The sequence below is a fragment of a genome (genome assembly GCF_019968985.1).
Source record: "MAG: Porospora cf. gigantea B chromosome Unknown PgB_NODE_464_length_17344_cov_114.995, whole genome shotgun sequence".
Lineage (NCBI taxonomy): Eukaryota > Apicomplexa > Conoidasida > Eugregarinorida > Porosporidae > Porospora > Porospora cf. gigantea B.
Window position 1 is genome coordinate 1 of NW_027179033.1, and position 17,293 is coordinate 17,293.

At 54.2% G+C, this 17,293-nt stretch overlaps 13 protein-coding genes across 20 annotated transcripts; 9 read left to right on the plus strand and 4 right to left on the minus strand.

Annotated features, from left to right (window-relative positions):
* KVP17_001367 (uncharacterized protein) lies at positions 1-547 on the plus strand (the record flags this gene model as incomplete). 2 transcript variants are annotated; one of them, XM_068516713.1, is made up of 1 exon in its annotated part: positions 1-547. In XM_068516713.1, a coding segment is annotated over one exon (547 nt), but the record flags the coding sequence as incomplete, so codon positions are not given. The 2 variants fall into 2 exon arrangements, with proteins under 2 accessions (XP_068373958.1, XP_068373957.1); XM_068516712.1 differs by having other exon boundaries at positions 32-547.
* Positions 548-594: 47 nt separating this feature from the next.
* Positions 595-1,635, minus strand: KVP17_001370 (uncharacterized protein; the record flags this gene model as incomplete). Of its 2 annotated transcripts, none has more annotated exons than XM_068516717.1 (1): positions 595-1,635. In XM_068516717.1, the coding sequence occupies one exon, from the start codon at positions 1,633-1,635 to the stop codon at positions 595-597; it is 1,041 nt and encodes a 346-aa protein (XP_068373962.1). The 2 variants fall into 2 exon arrangements, with proteins under 2 accessions (XP_068373962.1, XP_068373963.1); XM_068516718.1 differs by having other exon boundaries at positions 595-1,590.
* KVP17_001360 (uncharacterized protein) lies at positions 1,635-3,843 on the minus strand (the record flags this gene model as incomplete). Of its 2 annotated transcripts, XM_068516703.1 has the most annotated exons (2): positions 1,635-1,698; positions 1,727-3,843. In XM_068516703.1, 2 exons carry the CDS (start codon positions 3,841-3,843, stop codon positions 1,635-1,637), a joined length of 2,181 nt encoding a protein of 726 aa, XP_068373948.1. The 2 variants fall into 2 exon arrangements, with proteins under 2 accessions (XP_068373948.1, XP_068373947.1); XM_068516702.1 differs by having other exon boundaries at positions 1,651-3,843.
* Positions 3,844-4,063: 220 nt separating this feature from the next.
* KVP17_001359 (uncharacterized protein) lies at positions 4,064-5,107 on the plus strand (the record flags this gene model as incomplete). 2 transcript variants are annotated; one of them, XM_068516700.1, is made up of 1 exon in its annotated part: positions 4,064-5,107. In XM_068516700.1, the coding sequence occupies one exon, from the start codon at positions 4,064-4,066 to the stop codon at positions 5,105-5,107; it is 1,044 nt and encodes a 347-aa protein (XP_068373945.1). The 2 variants fall into 2 exon arrangements, with proteins under 2 accessions (XP_068373945.1, XP_068373946.1); XM_068516701.1 differs by having other exon boundaries at positions 4,082-5,107.
* A 78-nt stretch (positions 5,108-5,185) lies between these two features.
* Positions 5,186-8,410, minus strand: KVP17_001364 (uncharacterized protein; the record flags this gene model as incomplete). Of its 2 annotated transcripts, XM_068516708.1 has the most annotated exons (3): positions 5,186-7,345; positions 7,375-7,691; positions 7,720-8,410. In XM_068516708.1, 3 exons carry the CDS (start codon positions 8,408-8,410, stop codon positions 5,186-5,188), a joined length of 3,168 nt encoding a protein of 1,055 aa, XP_068373953.1. The 2 variants fall into 2 exon arrangements, with proteins under 2 accessions (XP_068373953.1, XP_068373954.1); XM_068516709.1 differs by lacking the exons at positions 7,375-7,691; positions 7,720-8,410 and having other exon boundaries at positions 5,186-7,351.
* Positions 8,255-8,857, plus strand: KVP17_001362 (uncharacterized protein; the record flags this gene model as incomplete). Its single annotated transcript, XM_068516706.1, has 1 exon — positions 8,255-8,857. One exon carries the CDS (start codon positions 8,255-8,257, stop codon positions 8,855-8,857), a length of 603 nt encoding a protein of 200 aa, XP_068373951.1.
* Positions 8,858-8,871: 14 nt separating this feature from the next.
* Positions 8,872-9,624, plus strand: KVP17_001368 (uncharacterized protein; the record flags this gene model as incomplete). The annotated part of the gene is made up of 1 exon (XM_068516714.1): positions 8,872-9,624. One exon carries the CDS (start codon positions 8,872-8,874, stop codon positions 9,622-9,624), a length of 753 nt encoding a protein of 250 aa, XP_068373959.1.
* Positions 9,625-9,721: 97 nt separating this feature from the next.
* On the plus strand, positions 9,722-10,639 carry KVP17_001366 (uncharacterized protein; the record flags this gene model as incomplete). The annotated part of the gene is made up of 1 exon (XM_068516711.1): positions 9,722-10,639. The coding sequence occupies one exon, from the start codon at positions 9,722-9,724 to the stop codon at positions 10,637-10,639; it is 918 nt and encodes a 305-aa protein (XP_068373956.1).
* Positions 10,640-10,714: 75 nt separating this feature from the next.
* Positions 10,715-12,156, plus strand: KVP17_001361 (uncharacterized protein; the record flags this gene model as incomplete). 2 transcript variants are annotated; one of them, XM_068516705.1, is made up of 4 exons in its annotated part: positions 10,715-10,765; positions 10,793-11,728; positions 11,757-11,978; positions 12,007-12,156. In XM_068516705.1, the coding sequence occupies 4 exons, from the start codon at positions 10,715-10,717 to the stop codon at positions 12,154-12,156; spliced, it is 1,359 nt and encodes a 452-aa protein (XP_068373950.1). The 2 variants fall into 2 exon arrangements, with proteins under 2 accessions (XP_068373950.1, XP_068373949.1); XM_068516704.1 differs by lacking the exons at positions 11,757-11,978; positions 12,007-12,156 and having other exon boundaries at positions 10,715-11,749.
* Positions 12,157-12,263: 107 nt separating this feature from the next.
* Positions 12,264-12,639, minus strand: KVP17_005211 (uncharacterized protein; the record flags this gene model as incomplete). Its single annotated transcript, XM_068515017.1, has 2 exons — positions 12,264-12,460; positions 12,489-12,639. 2 exons carry the CDS (start codon positions 12,637-12,639, stop codon positions 12,264-12,266), a joined length of 348 nt encoding a protein of 115 aa, XP_068373964.1.
* A 95-nt stretch (positions 12,640-12,734) lies between these two features.
* Positions 12,735-14,497, plus strand: KVP17_001369 (uncharacterized protein; the record flags this gene model as incomplete). Of its 2 annotated transcripts, XM_068516716.1 has the most annotated exons (5): positions 12,735-12,757; positions 12,794-12,937; positions 12,968-13,814; positions 13,843-14,259; positions 14,288-14,497. In XM_068516716.1, 5 exons carry the CDS (start codon positions 12,735-12,737, stop codon positions 14,495-14,497), a joined length of 1,641 nt encoding a protein of 546 aa, XP_068373961.1. The 2 variants fall into 2 exon arrangements, with proteins under 2 accessions (XP_068373961.1, XP_068373960.1); XM_068516715.1 differs by lacking the exons at positions 12,735-12,757; positions 12,794-12,937; positions 14,288-14,497 and having other exon boundaries at positions 12,948-13,814; positions 13,843-14,280.
* A 165-nt stretch (positions 14,498-14,662) lies between these two features.
* On the plus strand, positions 14,663-15,271 carry KVP17_001363 (uncharacterized protein; the record flags this gene model as incomplete). Its single annotated transcript, XM_068516707.1, has 1 exon — positions 14,663-15,271. One exon carries the CDS (start codon positions 14,663-14,665, stop codon positions 15,269-15,271), a length of 609 nt encoding a protein of 202 aa, XP_068373952.1.
* Positions 15,272-15,558: 287 nt separating this feature from the next.
* Positions 15,559-17,085, plus strand: KVP17_001365 (uncharacterized protein; the record flags this gene model as incomplete). Its single annotated transcript, XM_068516710.1, has 1 exon — positions 15,559-17,085. One exon carries the CDS (start codon positions 15,559-15,561, stop codon positions 17,083-17,085), a length of 1,527 nt encoding a protein of 508 aa, XP_068373955.1.
* Positions 17,086-17,293: the final 208 nt, after the last annotated feature.

Consider the following 17,293-nt stretch of genomic DNA (forward strand, 5'->3'; position numbering starts at 1 on the left):
GACCACTGCTAAGTCTACTGACGCCAAGAAGGCTAAGAAGACCACTGCTAAGTCTGCTGATGCTAAGGTGAAGAAGGTCAAGTCGCCGAAGACTGGCAAGAAGGCTAAGAAGACCACTGCTCAATCCACTGACGCCAAGAAGGCTAAGATGACTGCTGCTAAGTCTGCTGACGCCAAGAAGGCTAAGAAGACCACTGCTAAGTCTACTGACGCCAAGAAGGCTAAGAAGACCACTGCTAAGTCTACTGACGGCAAGAAGGCTAAGAAGGCCACTGCTAAGTCTACTGACGCCAAGAAGGCCAAGAAGACCACTGCGAAGTCCGACGAGGCCAAGAAGGCTAACTCTCCCAGGGCCGAGAAGGTCTCGGCTGCGAAGGTGTCGACGAGCGCTAAGGAGGTGACTGCTGTACCAACTGTGGTTTCAACCGTCGCGGTGATTGGGAGGTCCAGCTCCTCGTCTTCTGATGATAAGCAGATCATCAAGCCAGTGGTGGTGAGGAGGGCCTCCTCAAGCAGCGGAGCGGTCATGATTGTCGCTTCGAACTAATTCGTGTCGCAATATTTTGAATAATGGCCGCATGTTCGTGCTTGAACTCACTTCGAGATGAACTCAATCAGTTCGACAACACGGTTACTGTAGCCCCATTCGTTGTCGTACCAGCTTACAAGCTTCACAAAGGTGTCGTTGAGCATGATGCCGGCCTTGGCGTCCAGAGTCGACGAGGCCGCGTCGGTCACGAAGTCTTGGGAGACTACCGCTTCGTGGGTGACATTCATAATGCCCTTCATCGGCCCGTTTGCGGCGGTCTCTACGGCTTTTACAATGTTGTCGTACGTTGTGGCCTTACCTAGCTTCACGGTGAGGTCTACAACTGAGACGTCCGCAGTTGGCACCCGGAAAGCCATCCCAGTCAGCTTCCCGTCCACAGCGGGGATGACCTTGCCTACGGCCTTCGCCGCGCCAGTGGAGGCCGGAATAATGTTGGAGGAGGCGCAACGGCCAGCCCTCCAGTCCTTCCCTCCCTTGGAAGGGCCGTCGACTGTGAGCTGGTTAGCAGTCATGGAGTGCACTGTCGTCATCAGTCCTTCTACGATACCGAAGTTGTCATTGAGGATCTTGGTTAGCGGGGCCAGGCAATTTGTAGTGCACGAAGCATTCGACACGACAGTTTGACCTTGATATTCCGTGTTGTTTACGCCCATGACGAACATTGGAGCATCGGCAGAAGGGGCCGAGATGACGACCTTCTTGGCGCCGCCCTTGAGGTGAGCCTCGGCCTTCTCCTTTATGGTGAAGGCGCCTGTGGACTCGCAGACTACGTCGACTCCGGCATTTCCCCAGGGGATGGCCGCTGGGTCTCGCTCCTGAAAGAACTTGATGGTTTTGCCGTTGACGACCAAGGTGTTGCCGTCCACTTTGACATCGAAGGCAAATTTTCCGTGAACAGAGTCGTGCTGCAGGAGGTAGGCGCAGTACGTGATGTCCATGAAGGGGTCGTTAATTGCCGCCACTTGCACGTTTCTATTGGTGGCTGCGCGAAGCACAAGACGGCCAATACGCCCGAAGCCGTTGATTCCAATCGTAACCATAATGATTTGCCGAATATCATACGTGTATGACACGAGAACACACATCAGATCACAGACACTTCATGTTTCCGCACGCTTATGACCTCTCCGTTGATTTGGAGGCAAATTCTGCGTCTTCAAAAATAAAGGAACCCACCTCAGACTATCACCATCCACGGACTGCACTACTCCCAACAGCCCCTTGTGCTTACGGTTCGTCACCGTCACAGTTTTGCCGTATAAGGCCCCCCTGCGAGCTCGGCCACCGAATCCGCCACGTCCACCTCGACCGCCACCGCCTCCGCCTCCACGGGTAGAGGCGGGACCTCCCGTACTGAAACTGGCGGCCTGCAGCTGTATGAACTTCGATGGTCCCACGAGCAGTCCGTCCTCGTCGGACTTCGCCTGTACACGAACAAAGGCCATGTTCTTCCACAAGTGGACGACCCGGCCCGATTTGCCCCTATGAGGTCCGTCGATGAAGATCACCGACGACTTGATGCCGAATTGGTGCCCTGATGAGTCCGTGCTGAATGACGCAGCAGAACTCTTTTTCGATACGATTTTGGTCAAATGTACCGTCTCGATGGCTCCATCTTCCAAAAGTAATCGAGCACTTGTGGCTGTTTCTATTCGAATGATAACTCCGACGGTCTTGTCAGACAGTTGGACCATGTCGCCGACCGAGAATCCGCCTGTGGTGGTGATGCCAGAGGAGAGACCGCTGCTCATGGACCCCGTTACGGTAACGTCATCAATGGCGCACGTCATCACCTCTTTGGTGGAGGGCGAGAACACACCCATGGTCCCTGCCGTCGGCTCAAAGGCTGCCACAAGGCCCGTCTCACCGGCATAAGTGCCTCGGAAAACCTTCACGCTGTCGCCGGGCTCAAATACTTTTTGCAGAGTGGCTACCGGCAGTTCCAGAGTTGGCAGCTCCATGGAAGAAGCGTGATTCTTCTTGGGCTTCACGGTTACAATGTCTCCAGCAACTGAGAGAACTGTCCCAACGGTCCCTCGAAGATCTCCTCGGGTTACGTTGACCTTCTCCCCAGCGTGAAATACAGCAGTTCGAGACGCATTGAGAGTACGAAGATCCTTCTCCCCGATCTCGACGTTACCCTGGTTGAATGTCTTTATCTCGGACAAGGTCACCGCGACTTGGGACGCTTCGGTCAACAGCAGAGAGAGGCCGCACTTTTTGAGTTGGTACCCGTCTTCAGTGAAGAGCATCTTGGCAAACGTCCAAGTCCCATGAGTGCGTCCAGCATCCACCGTCCCGCCGAGACCCATGACCTCATCGCGATCCAGCGTTTTCGCAGGCGGACGTTTCCGGCCCGCCGACGGAAGGAACTTCTTTCCAGGCCCATGACCGATGTCCTTCTCAATCGCACTCTCGAGGTGAACCCGGGGCAGTAGCTTGACAGTAACCTGCTGCGAATACTCGTCGACGTCCCACACCTGGCCGAGGTCGTTGGAGTAGACCCCACGGAGAATTCGCACCCAGGTGCCCACGTCGGGCATCTTCGGCTTCTTCTTTCCCATAGTGAACACCTGTGGCCTCTCTGCGATGGGCACCATGGCTATGTCTCGGAGGTTGACCTCTCGGAACCCAGAGAGCACGGAGCGGATGTCAGCGGCATACTCTGCCTCCACATAGAGAATGTTTCTCGCGTTATCCGCTGCGTAAGCAGAATATATAGGAAACGGCTTCCGCAGACGAACGTACTCCGCGAATTTGTTGCAAATGGAGATGCAGAGGTCTCTAGCCGCCTTCTGGCGGTAAACCTTCACAATCCAAAGCTTGGGGTCGGACGCGTCTGGCAACAGTCTGGCCGGGTCGAACGAAGCTTCCGCTGGGTAGCTCTCGTATTGCAGTTCGTCCTCCTCAGGCCCCTCCTCATCTCCCGGGTCCAAGTTCTGGTACCGCTGCTCAATCTTGCCAATGGCCGACTGGAGATGCGCCGTGCCGCCTGATCTTGCCGGTCGCCGGTCTTGCTGAAGCAGCGCGCGTCGGTCCCCGAGTGACAGTTCCCGCTCCGCGTCCTCCGCGGCGTCCGCTTCGTCGGCGAAGTCGTCGTAGTCGCCGTATTCCTCTTCATCATCGTCGTCCTCGTCGTCGTCCTCTTGGGCCTCAGTGTCCAGAAATGATGGCATCTTCAACCGCTTACGCTCACGTTCCCCTTCACCGCGTCGACGCTTCTTACGCGGACTATAGTCCTCCTCGTCGTCGTCATCCTCCTCCTTGAATTCGTCGCGGAAGAGCTCGGACATACAGCGAAATTACTCTAATTCGATTGATCCTTCCCAGGTAGCCTCCTTCTCTGAGTACATGTCTGGTGACTCGCCAATGTGAATCGACCTGATGACAGGAAATCGTGCCTTTACGCGCGAACGTGGGTCAGGCCTGTTTCCGTTGCTAAACACTGCAGTCAGGATGATTCTGCACCTTGTCGTCAAATACTTATTGCGGTGCCCCCACAGAACAACGAAAATGACCATATCTGACTTGATGCAGCCCTCACCACTGTTCCATACACAACCTGTTAACGTCGTTAAGAGCCAAGCCTACACGAGCTATGGCCTGCAACAAAGTTACCAGCCCTATGCGCCTCATCACACTGTCGTGGTTCCACCGGCTAAGGTCCATAAGAAACAGCACCACGACCACCACGACGAACGCAAGCCGCTCTTGAAGAGCAAGAAGAAGACTAAGAAGGCCAAGCGCATGACCGACGCGTCTGATCGGCTGTCTCTCGACGAGCAGAACGTCTACCTTGGGAAGGTGTACGGCATTTTGGCAGGGATGTTGATGTTCGCTGGCTGCACCTCCTACTGTTTTAAATGGTCGCCAGCAGCGTGTGAGTTTTTCGACTCCTACATTGGCGAGTGTATCGAAGTCACCTGTGCAGTCTTGGCCATCCTTCTGCACCTGACCATCAAGCTCGGAACATCGGTACTGAAATGCCTGGGCAAGAAGCGGAGTCGGTTATATCTCGTCTGCCTGTGCTTTATGTTCGCCTTCGAGATCGTCATCACGGGCGGGCTCGTGTGCGAGCTGAGCAACGAAGAGGTGCCGACTCACCTGTGGGCTCCGAGAGCGGTTATCCTCACCCACACTTTGACCAGTCTTTCAGCCCTGATTCTCTGTCTCCAGACCTTCCAACATAAGGTTAGAGCGACCGACCCTCTGAACATGGTCCTTCCCGTGTGCTTCAACCTACTTTTCGTCTTGGTATTTTCCTTTGTGGGACCACTGCCTCTGTACACCGTGTTGGTAGGCGGTCTTGTCTCTTTGGGCCTGTCATGCTACCTGGTGCTCGACGCCAAGCGAGTACTTGACAAGGAAGGTGCCGCTTTCTACGGATCCGTTCCTGCTGGGGTACTGGAGCTCTTCTTAGATTTCACTGCGATTGTATCCGCAGCTGCTTCCTTGTCGATCTTGTTGCTTTGCAAGTTCAAGGTACTCAACAAGTTCGTTGTTGGCAAAGCGAAGGATGAAGTCAAGGAAGCGAAGGACCACAAAGGCTGCTGTTGATCCAGACCTCCATATTTTGGAATGAAGGTGCGTAGATATTTGGAGTAAGAGCGAAGTTGAAACTTTTCTAGCCATTTTCTAAGAGTCTTCATTGATCAACTTCAGAAATCTGTACAGAGATCCGTCGTACTTAAGTAGTCGTGACTTCATGGTCTTCAATTTCTGCATAAGTGAGTGCTCCTGACTCGGGGAGATCAGCCCATGTCGCGAGCAGCGCGAAATTGCAAGCATCTTCTCCTCCACAAAGAGCAGAGCGGCATTCAAAACCATAACTACATGGAAGGAATCGCCAAAGACAGTGATCGCGAGCTCTAACAAGTCCCTTGCGTCATCGATGGCTGCCACGTAGGACATTAACAGGCCGCCTTGCATCAGGAGCTCCATCTCATGCCCTCCGGTCTCGAGAACGTGGACATGTGCAGCAACGAAACCTGAGATGAGCATCACGTCTTCGAAGCACTGGCGAGACACGTCGTCTTTGGCCAAGTCACCCGGTAGTCGGTTCATACAGGCCTGCATGCGCAGTTTACTCTGTTGCAGTTTGACGCAATGCAGACGCGTTCTGAGGGAGTCCAGCTCCACCTGAAATGGGTACAGCGCGTCCTCAGTCACGCCAGCCTTCTCTTTCATACGACGGACTCGAGCTGACTCAGGGTAGATACGTTTTCCGTGCAACGACAGCTTCAGCTCCTCTCGGTGGTGGATTGATTGCACCGTGATGTACTCTTCAGCGAGTGCCAGACTCTTTAGCAGGATGTCTTGGGAGTAATTATCAAGAAAGTGGCTGTGGTACGCTTTCTGGTAGCTTCGTCGGATGATGCTGAACGTGAGAAGCAGTATTTCGAGCTTTCTCTCCTTGTTCAGCCTGACGATGTCAACTGCGTCGCGTTCCCCTGTCCGGGAGACACACGTGCTCAGGACCTCGTGCGGTGAGATGGACTGGCACGCGTGGGCGTCGAACATTCGAGCATGGCGGCCGCGGTTCCAGGTGGACGGCAGGCTGTGAATAATCCTAGTGCCGCGGTTGGCGGAGTCGTCACCAGAGTCCATGGTTCCGATGCTGTAGAGACGACCATGTCCAGTCGAGGTGCGTCGTTGGCGTTCCTCGTCATCAATGGAGTCCAGCCCAAAGTTCCTCACTGACGCTAGGAAACTCGCCATGACGTCTCGGATTTCGGGAAGCTCCACGACGGCCTCGCCATACTTGTCCAGAACGATCCCCTTGAAGGAAGGCACCAGACTAAACGCTGCATTCGAAATTAGCAGGGGCAACTCGGAATGACCGTAGAATTGAAAGTACTGTTGAAAGACCCAGTGATGCTCCAATGGCGTAGCCATCCGGTTGAAATCTGGTTGTGCAGAGAAGACGGAGAGCCGAAGTGTTGACAGGTTTTCCAGTCGAAAGCTTGCTTGCTGATCCCCAACCTGCCCCCCTCCAAAGAGGGTGTGGGCGAAGCGAGATTCAACCATTTCCATTAAGGTCTCGAAGAAGATGCACTTGAATGCTGTGGGGGGGTAAGGGTTGAGCCAGTTGTAGACGACCTCGAAAGACACGCCGTTCACTAGCAGAATCAGCAGCACGGATGAGATGGTGAGGAACACTGCACCCTCTCGGAAATTTTGGCTCAACCCGGAATCGTCGTCAATTCGCACGGCCAGAGATATCACAATTGGCCCCCTTAAGCCGCCGAGCGTAAGGATGAGGAGCTCTGGCCGTGACAAGCCGTCGACGAGGACGTCCAACAGCGGAAACGAAGCGAAGAGCATTATAGCGCGGATGATGAAAAGGAGCAAGTATATCAGTACTCCTGAAAGGATGTATCTTAGGGCATGTTCTTCCAGTGCCAGCACGACGAGGCGATAGGAAATTGCCCCACCGATAATGAAAATCAAGGACTCCGCCACTGGAGTGCACGATTCCAGGAAGTTGTGGTGGAACTTTTGTCCGTCTCGAACCATGGATCTGTAACCTCTATGCGCGATATTTAACCCGTATAGAACTACTGCGAGAGGGCCCGATAGTTTCAGATAGTGTTCCCCAAAGAAGAATGCCGCGTAGGAGCCTATGCACAACCAGATTGCTTGAAATTTAGGAGGGCCTGAGAAAATGAAGACAACAGATCGGAAGGCTATTGCCAGGCACCAGCCGAAGACCGGAGACAAGACGGCAAGCCGGAAAATCTCCCACGATAGTTGCGCCGCCGTCAATTGGTGTCCTCTAGCAAGTTCCAGAAAGATCTGCATGGAAGGTTTGCTGTGGCCCCTACAGAAAACAGAACAACGGATGTCCCGTCGTTGAGCAGCGATTCACCCTCAAAGATGATCAGCAGTTTCGCAGGGCAGCCAAGGCTCTTCAGAACAGACACCACGGCCACAGGGTCTGTCGATGCTAGTGTTGACCCCAGTAGAAAAGCCTCGGGCCACGTGAAATGCAAACCGATGACACTCGGAAGCATCTCCTTGACCGCAGCTGCCAAGACGAACGTGGTGAACAGTATCCCCACACCTGCAAGGTACAAATGGCTGCCAAGGATGTGGCGAAACTCATGCCAGTGACAGCCAGCAGAGGATTCATATAGCAAGACTGGGTCAAGTGCCACCCCCACTCTCACTAGGCAGCAGTACAAAGTAGATAATCTCTGAGCTCGTTCGCGAGACAAGGTAGTTCGCATGACCAAAGTCTCCTGAGTCTTGTCCTCCGATTGCACCCAGAACGAAACCGAGGATGAACCAGAGAACAGAGTAAGGTAGATTTATGGGAGTCGAACGAAGAATTCGTACGGATGACAACAACAGAAACGTTCCCATCATTAATCCAGACAGGAGCCCCAAGATCCACAGACTAATGTTGTCCGGCTCGGCACTCGCCACGAGTCGCCTCAAGGTTGTCGGTCCGATAGCAAAACGACCGATACCCAGACAGACAATGCCACCCACGATGCAGGCTTTCCTCATGCCGAGAGCTGCTCGTTTCGGCCAGGCGAAGTGCTCCGAGGACTCCATTCCACTGGAAATGATGTATTCGTGTAAAAACAACTCTGCATACGGTGACTCCTCTTGACGCGGCGCCAAGAACTCGGATCGCCTGTGCAGGTCCACGTCGTCGTTGTCATTCTGGTCCTCAGGAAGAATCTCTGTTTTTGGCGCATGACTCCTGAAGCATACCTGGTGCTGCACAACATTCAAGGGCGGGGCAACTTCGGAACGCTGCTCCGGAACGCGTGTGCCTTCGGAGTTACAACGGTGTTGGTTGTCGGCGAAGCAAAAATGAAGACCTTTGGGAATCAGGGTACTCTCAGTCATATGACCCTCTTGCACTTCCCAAGTCTTTTGGAGGCGAAAGAGTGGTTGGCAGCCCGTTCAATATCTCTTGTTGGAGTGGAAATCCTGCCAGAGGCAAAGCCTATCCAGTCCCAGGCGTTCTGTGGTTCCACGGCGTTCATGCTCGGCAACGAGGGCACCGGAATGACTGAGAGGCAGAAGAGCGTGTGCGATGAGTTCGTGTTCATTCCTCAGTACGGGCGAGGGACAGCCTCCCTCAACGTCGCAGTCGCAGGCAGCATCTGCCTTCATCATTTTGGCCTTTGGGCAGGTTTCGCAGAGACAGCCCGAGAGGGAGAAAAGTACGTTGTTGCGGAGCCGCGCCCCAAGCTCGACGCCTACCAGCACCCTACCGAAGCGGAAGCTGCTGTGATAGAAAAAAAGCGGGCCATGAGACGACAAAATCATGATTGGACTGCAAACATCTGACGTTTCAAACTCAAATGCTGAGCTTTTTGTTGTTGTGTCCTGCCATGAGCACGGAGTTGAGATTTTTAAGGGAGCGTGGCGGATTGGGTAAGCTTGCCCAGATGGCTGCCGAAGCGGCGGGCGCCTTCTCTCAGACGACCTCGCGACCGTGTCTGCCGTGGGATCCGAGCTGTCGAGAATCCGGGTCACACATCGCTGCGCTTCCGTTGGAGGAAATGGCTGCAGCCGCAACCTACCTGTCACAGGCTGGCGTCTTCGACAGGGCGGTGAACGGCAAAAACGGCCGACTGCCTGAACCTGGCATGGGCATACCAAGGGTCACGTGTCAGACTCAAGGAATGACATGTTGCATCCCTAACTCGGAATATGTCCGAAAGCGTGACGCTGCACCACTGCTGAATGAATCAGACGACTCCTCATGCAAGGTGCACTACCGAGCCAGTTCGAATGAGTTGTGTGGCACAGCGGCATACGATGGTAACGGATCCTGCGGTATTCTTACGGTTGAAACCGAGGGTTTAATGATTTACCAGACAGTGTTGAACATGCCCCGAGATAGTCAGAACGACGCGCGGTGTGAATGCTCCTTTGACCTGAGTCAGCCTGGCACAGCTCCGAAGCCCTTCGCGACATGGGAGGTCGACGTCAAGGCTATTATACAGGGCCAAGAGACTGAGACGCAGTCCGACTCGCGATTCGCAACGGTAGCACAGGGCGTGCAATCCGCAAGTCAGTGGGGAGCCTTCCTTGGCAAGATATTGTTCTGATGAACTGACCTTGCGTCAGGGATGGCCATCTTAGTCAGCCTGGTCGGTGCGACGAAGCCTAAATTAATGTAGTTGTCATACATGCCAACAATAATTAATGGCATTGCCTTGTACATTACGGCGACGTGTCGTCATCAAGTTTAACGGGGTGTTCTACCAGTGTGCACTCGTTAGCGTGCACATGCGATCCGTAGTGCTTCTGTTGGGTTTACCCCTGTTGGGTTCGCCTGACAGAGGGTCTCCGCTCCGAGACCCGGGCAGAGCCTCACCGCCCTTCGGATCTCCCAACAGAGGGACACCACCAGGCCGTAGCCCCAACGAAGGCACCTCTGCAAACCCAGAAGAAGCCAATCGGAAAGAACAAGACCGACAATTAAAATTAGTACAAGAATGGAATAGTTTGAGTCACTTCCCTAAAGGCTCTGACGTGGCTATCTTCTCAAAAGAAACTGTACGGTACTTCTACAACGAGTACGCCAAAGGCATCTCTCGGGTTACCGAACTCGGCATTAGGAACGACCGGACACTTTTCGCCGCTCTCTTGTATGACCTGCACAAAATGTTCGGGGACCTTGAGACGGAGGCTCGCCGAATGTCTGGAGGCGGCGGGCTCTACGGCTCGCGCGTGGAGGCGCTCTCGCCTCTAGATTTCGCTTTACTCAAGCACGCCAAATACTACATCAAGTACATTTCGATGGCAGGAGAGCTAGCAGCGATGTTCGACTACGATGCGGGGTTGGGGAGGACTGCATTGCCATTTGAAAATCCGGCACTGGAGTGGACTGTGAGGTACCGTCGATTCGGGCCCGTGGGCGTAAGGAGGCTGTGGAACAGATGGGAGGCCAATGGTCCGTTCTCCAGCAGTGATGATTCGAAGGCCATCATGGCAATGGTAACACAGAGCGAGAAGCCACAAGCCACGGTATTCGGCCGGGCGGTCAGACAGGTAGTATTCAACGCGATCAAGTGCTGTATCGGGACACCAGCCTCCTTCGTGGGACTTAACATTTACTGAACACAAACCCATCGCTTTTTCCTTTTGCGCCGCGTGCGATTCAATCTGCGTCAAACAGTACAAAAACGTAGTAATATGCCGCTGCCCTTCAGGACGGTTGCGTCCAACCCCAGTGAGGTCTCGACGGTAGGTACTATTGAAGAGGTCTTGCAGACGGCGGCGCCGACAACTGGACGACTGCAAACCGCTAGCATAGAAGGTAATCTCGGGCATAGATTGCGCAGCTACGACCAGTCACCATCGCCAGGTTTCGCTTTCTCTAAACCACAACAAACCCCACGATCGCTAGCTGTGAAACGAACCACTCTGCCTTTTGCAGAGGTCCGCTCGGTCGAGCCAGCGCTGCCTCCGTTTCCTATTCGACTGGAGAACAAACCTGTCGCTATCGCCGGCGAAACGCACACTGCCAACGCTCTCCCTCGCCGTGCGATCGCCGGCACATACTCAGCGCTTCCCCCGTTACCCGCAGCGGTCGCTGTGAAGCCGGAGGACCACTACTGCAAGCTGCCCTCCCGAACAGCCCCTTTCAAGCACATTGCTAGTCCCCTTGCTCCTTCGGCTGCGATAGCAGGCTTTCCCTCTACGGCCGCAGCTCCTGGGTGGGGTGTCGGTGCCATGAACGGCCCTCGCATGGGGCCTCGACCTTCGAATTCAGCCCTGCAGACTACGTATGGACCTCACGGACTCTCTCCTTACAAGCTCGTGCGAAGTGAAGCGCGTCAGTGCGCCAAGCATCGCCCGACAGGTTGTCTCCCTCATACGTACAAACCTGAGAGCTTCGCTTACCCTTCGAAGCAGGGCGACTTCTCGGTACCGTACGGTCATCACAACCCCATATTTCGGTCTGACAACGTGCAAGGCCCTCGCCCAACGTATCGTCAAGGGAAAATGATGCGTGCCTACGTGGACAAGACACCTGGCCTAACCAGGCGCGTGTCTGACGATTTCGGACGCGATGTGAACGTGACCAGCCATCCTCCGTTCGATGCCGTGAGCCGGTACAGCTCTCAGAGTTCCACAGAGCTCACCAATTCGTCCAGGGTCACCGCGGACCGCAACAACCTAGACCGACTGAGGCGCAAATATCCCGTGGGTGCTGACAGATGGTGATATACAGCGTCACGAGTTTCCAGATTACACGCGAATCCCCCACAAGAGCCACCCTGGCCACACCTGGGGGTCCTGCCGCTGTCGGCAGTGTCGCCGGCTGGCTGAGCTGTATCGCTGCCGAAGTCAAGACGTCGCACCTGCCGACAAGCTCGAAAACCATTTTATCGTTCGAGCCGCAGGAAAAGCGGTGCATGGCGTTACATCGGTCTTAGCGGCGTCTTTGGACCTGGTGGGCGGGGAGTGACCATTTCACTCAGATTGGCAGCAGTCTTCAACCTGTTCTGTGTGGTGGTCCAAGACGTGAGCGTCTCATGGAGGCGAAGTTCGGCCACGAGGCACAGGAGGGTCCGGACTTTCTGATCTACCAGAAGAACTCGCAATCGTATTTGCGCAACCTAGGATGTTGAATCTGCAATGCACCGCACTGCCGAGGTCTAGACGAATCTACGATGTTGCCACAATTTGCTTCTCGCAGCTATAACACAAGGGATTAAACCGCCAAGTTTGTACGTTTCTAGATGGAGACACCATAAACCGACACGACACAGTGCATCCACCGGTTTTCCCACCTGACGGTGACGGTCCCATCAATCTGCTGGTCCCAAAAGCATGTACTGAACAGATGGAACCCTGCGTTGCTTCGTTGTAGGATTATCACTGATACGATGTACTTGAACTGATCCGACATCTTCTGCAATGAAGTCAGAAGTTCTGTGTCAGGAAATACGGCGAACCTCACGGTTGGTGATTATGTCGACCCAGCTCGGAATCATCGCCACATCGTACTTTTGGCTGGTTCCAACGACATCCTCCAACACCTTGTTGATCTCCGTCTTAATACTCTCCTTAAATTTCGGGAAGGCGACGATCTCTCCCTTGGAATCAGTCATAGCGGGGAATTTGCTAATTATAAATTGCTATGAGGGAAGTGGGTTGCAGAGTCATCGTGTCCGCTGTCTCATACAGGCCTTAGGCCGATTTTTGTATGGTGATATTAGTGCCCAAAACGTGAGCTCAGTGTGATTGTTAGTAATCCACGCACAGACGAGTAGGAAATCTGCGAAATCAGCAATCATGTCGTTCTCTACCACGGCTGCGACGTGTGAGGCACCACACCCTTCTTCAAACAGTCTGCGTTGCCGTACCGTTGGTAGTCTCTCTTGTGGCAGTAGCCTCTCTCGTTTTTCGGTAGGGATTGATGGGGGGCTTTTCACAAAGCGACTACCGAAAGCACGGGGTGGATGTGAGACACATCAACGAGGACTGGGTTGCTTGTAGGAACTCCGTGCCACATTGGCGTCTAGCCTTAACACTGTATGCCTCGGGGTTGGGATCCTGGATACTCTTCGCTACCCCTGAGACAGGTGTGATGGCGGGAATGTGGGGACTCATAGGCTACGGGTTGGGCAACGCTCTGCCTTCCTGGACCCTCATCCTCGTGGGCCCGAAAGTGATCCAGGTGCTGGGTCCGCGAGGCTTCTCTGTGACGGATTTCGTGCTGGTCCGATTTGGCCGCAGTTCGCAGGTGTTCACGGCGCTACTGACTGTGTTCTACAACGTCATTTTCATCTCCGCAGAACTGACAGGGATCTCCGACTGTCTAAGCATTCTCATTCCCGGATACCCAGTGTATGCGGCACCTCTGATGATATCAGTGGTGACGCTGGCATACTCGCTCCTTGGAGGAATCCGCGCATCCTACGCCACCGATTACATTCAGGCTCCGTTGGTATTCGCAGTGACCGTCGGGGCAGTGGTGGCTTTCATGGTTGCAGTGGCCCCTGTAGAGCAATCCTGCTTCGACGCTGCTCTAAAATTGAGCTCGGCGAAAGGAGTTGCAGGTGGAGTCACTTTACTTTTGTCCGTTACTGTGAACGAGTTTCTAAATCAAGGCCTCTGGCAAAGGTTCGTCAGCGCCCGCAGTTTCCGTGACGCCGCCATTGGACTGAGTGCAGCGGGCCTGCTCTCGGCTCTCACAGTAATTCTGTTTGGCTTCGTTGGAGTGGTGGCGTTGGCGGATGCACTTCAACCTGGATCGCCCCCCGACGCTGTCGATGTGGTGACAGTGAGTGGCCGCTGGCCTCAGAACACAGTCTTTCCCTTCTGGAGCGTTTTTCATGGTCATAGGCCAACTCGGCCCTGCGGCCGCCTATTCCACCCTGGTTCTCGCCGTCCTTCTCTCAATGTCCACTGTAGACACCCAGCAGAACGCCATCATGGGTCTGTTCGTGGGAGAGTTCTCTTCAGCAGGCTGGTCGCTCAATTGGCTACGGCTGCTGATGGTGCTGTTCAACGTGCCGGCCGTGGCTCTGGCAGCTGCCGGTCGCTCAGTACTCGAGTTGTTTCTGGTGTCGAACATTCTTTCCTCAGCGCTGGTGCCTCCGATTTTCCTCGGCCTCTCACCTGCGCTCGCGACGCCAGCATCCTTCATCGTGGGCTCGGTCTCCGGCTTGGTGTCTATCGTAATTTGTGGCGTCTCTATGACAGGTTCGCTTAGTCAAGGATTAACAGTGAGTTACAGTCACCTCTGACATGCAGTGGTTCGCTCTCCCTTTCGGAGCGTATGACTGGAGGACACTAGTGACCTTTGTAGTAGTGCTGCTGTCGTCCTCGACGGCCACGGTACTGGCGGCGCAAATCCATTTTCGTCTGAATCCCGATATGAAAGCGGAAAACCGGCAACGTCTCGCGGACTACCACAGGCCTACTGAAGAGGGATCTTCCCGTGAAACTGCATCAATGTGCTGACTGGCATCAACTGAATCGCAGTATCATTATCATAAATTGCTACACACCGCCATCATCCCTTCCTTGCTGTAGAAAGATCGACAAATTCTAGTTTTTCTTGCGCAGACATTCGAACTTCATGATATTGCACAGACATACTGCTCATTAGAATACCTTCAATTAATAATGGGTGACACGGACAGCACCGCGAAAGCTCTAGAGGAGTTCGAAAAGTTGGTGAAGAAGCCTTTCCTAGGGTTGGTCAAGATTGCCATCACTGACAGTGATCGACTGCCTCGTCAAACCAAGGGCAACTCTTGGATGGGCTGTGTTCACGAGACGACGGACGCAGAGGGCACTAGGACGTGGACTACCTTCTTACCTACAGACGACCCTCTCGATTACCTTCGCCTTTCCGGACAGAAGGAGGACTATCTGAGCATTTCCTGGTTTGCTGGGTGCATGCCGGACAATTTCAAACTGGGCATCAATCAGCTGGTAGCCCGTCTGAAGGGTGTGACCACCAAGGAAGTGCAGGAGGGTGGCAGCCTGTTTCGAGGTGTGGCCCATCTTCCTGGTCTGACGGACACGTACGCCCGACCAGTTGTCGTCGAGGTGCATTCAATGGAGCACAAACTCCAGACTCGCGTTTCTAAGATCGTGATGACGCTGTCGGCGGACAACTATCGTGAATGGCTGAAGTACTGGCAGGAATTCAACAAGTGGGGCAAGCCAGAGGAAGACAAGAAGGACAAAGTCGACAAAAAGGACAATTCCGACGCCGACGCTGTGTAGGTGGAACGTGAACAACTGTGATCATACGCACTCGCAATATCCTAAGCATCTTTTTTTGTGACAGAATTCTATGTCTTCCACAGGTTCCATCCCAGCGTCCACATGATTTAGTTTTCCACGGGATTCTATGCACACCTCACACCCTCGTCAGACATTCCCAAACGTCTTTTTTAATCGCGTAGATTTTGGGGACCAACATCGTTTTTTTAATCGCGAGCATTTCCCCACAAAGCATGTATCAGCCTCGTCAGCCTGACTAAAAACAAGCATTACTATTTACTAGGAAGATGTACTCCCAAGTCACCCCTGTTAACCACTCTGGAGTCTCAGTCCCGCAGACGCAGAATCACAGGATCACACCCCGTTTGGGGAGCGTGGCACATTCTCGTGGTGTCTCTGCACAGGCGGCCCGGTCAGGGGTTTACGGTGGCAGCACGTATTCAGCTGGTTATGCCGCAGGCTATCCCAGTGGCGAAGCCTATGTCGCCGGCAATGCTCAGGTGACCACTACACTTTCTGGTACGTCTCAGAGCCGAGTCAACGTTGTGTCTGGGGCATACACCAATCACACGAAGACCGGCACCTGCGGTACAAGATCGAAGAGCCTCCCCTTTGCCAACGACTCGGTCCGAATTGGAGAGTGGATGGCTCCGGCTGGTGCTGTGGTCACTGAGACCCGGCTGGTATCAAGCTCCATCGTGCACGAGGAGACCATGGGACAGATCCCCCCTATGGACGTGAAGACAGTTCAGGTGCCAGGTCACCGAGAGGAAAAGGTTGAGCGAATCTCGAGGAAGGAGGTACGCCATGTGGAGAAGCGCGTGCCCAAGATTGAAATCGAGTACGTTGAACGGACTGTCGAGGTGCCCAAGATTGAGTATGTCCAGAAAATCGTGGAGGTGCCTCAAGTTCAACACGTCGTGAAGCATGTGCCCAAGGTCGAAATCGTCGAGCGCCCCTATGAAGTCGTGAAGGAGGTGCCTCGCATCGAGACTAAAGTCGTGGAAAAGGTTATCGAAGTCCCTGAGATCGTGGAGGTACCGAAGCCCTACGTCATTGAGCAGAAGATTAGTGTGCCTCGTTACGTAGATGAGGACGCGTTCTTGGTCGTGGACCAGCAGGTGAACCCCACAGTTTCCCTTTCCAATGAGAGCGTCGATGTGGATGTCGTGGAGTACGTTGCCGAGCCCGTAACCATCGACATCCACATCGCCAAGATCACCGATATGACTGAGATGGCAGCTGTTGACATGCACACCAAGCACAAGGTCGTCAGCGTGCCCACCGGACAGTACAACTCGATGCTCCAACACCTCAACCGTCACATCACCCAATACCAGCAACTTCTCCCTTACATGCAAGAGAATGGCGCCGTGCCAATGCTCTCCACTCAGGTGGACTGGCAGTCGCCGCCAGACACGGCCGAGATCGAGGGCTACCAGCTGGGCATGCTCCACTGCAGGGGCCACCCTGTGACTTGTGCTACCAATCTGGAAGGGCTCGGCGAGGGAGTACTTCATGCGGTCAGAGGCGAAACCCACATTATGGGTGCTGAAGTCTATAACGCCCCCGCCTACTTCGCTCGCTGGGGTAACGGAAGGGCGTTGTCGGCGCTGGCGACCACGGGAGCTGTCGGTATTCACGGAGCTCGCGCCGTGACTACCGTTGCGGGGGCAGCACGAACTGTAGAAGTCACTCCGCAAGTTGCGGTGCATGGGAGCACCGGTTACAGTCAGAGCCATGTCACCGGGAAGACCCAGACCTATCAGCAGACCCTTGCCCCTGGCGCTACTCGTCCGGTCCGCGTGATCTAATTTCAAGAAGTGTGTCTTGTAGTGGAACCGCCGAGATGTTTGACAATGCTTTACCGCGCCGTCCACTGGATGGCACCTGTATTCTGGTTTAAAACTGCCCTTAATGGATTTGACACCTGCCCTAAACGGACGCACAATAGGAATAATTTTCATAATATGCGCGTATCTTCATACAAATCGGACTTCGGCGCCCCAAGCGCTATACTGA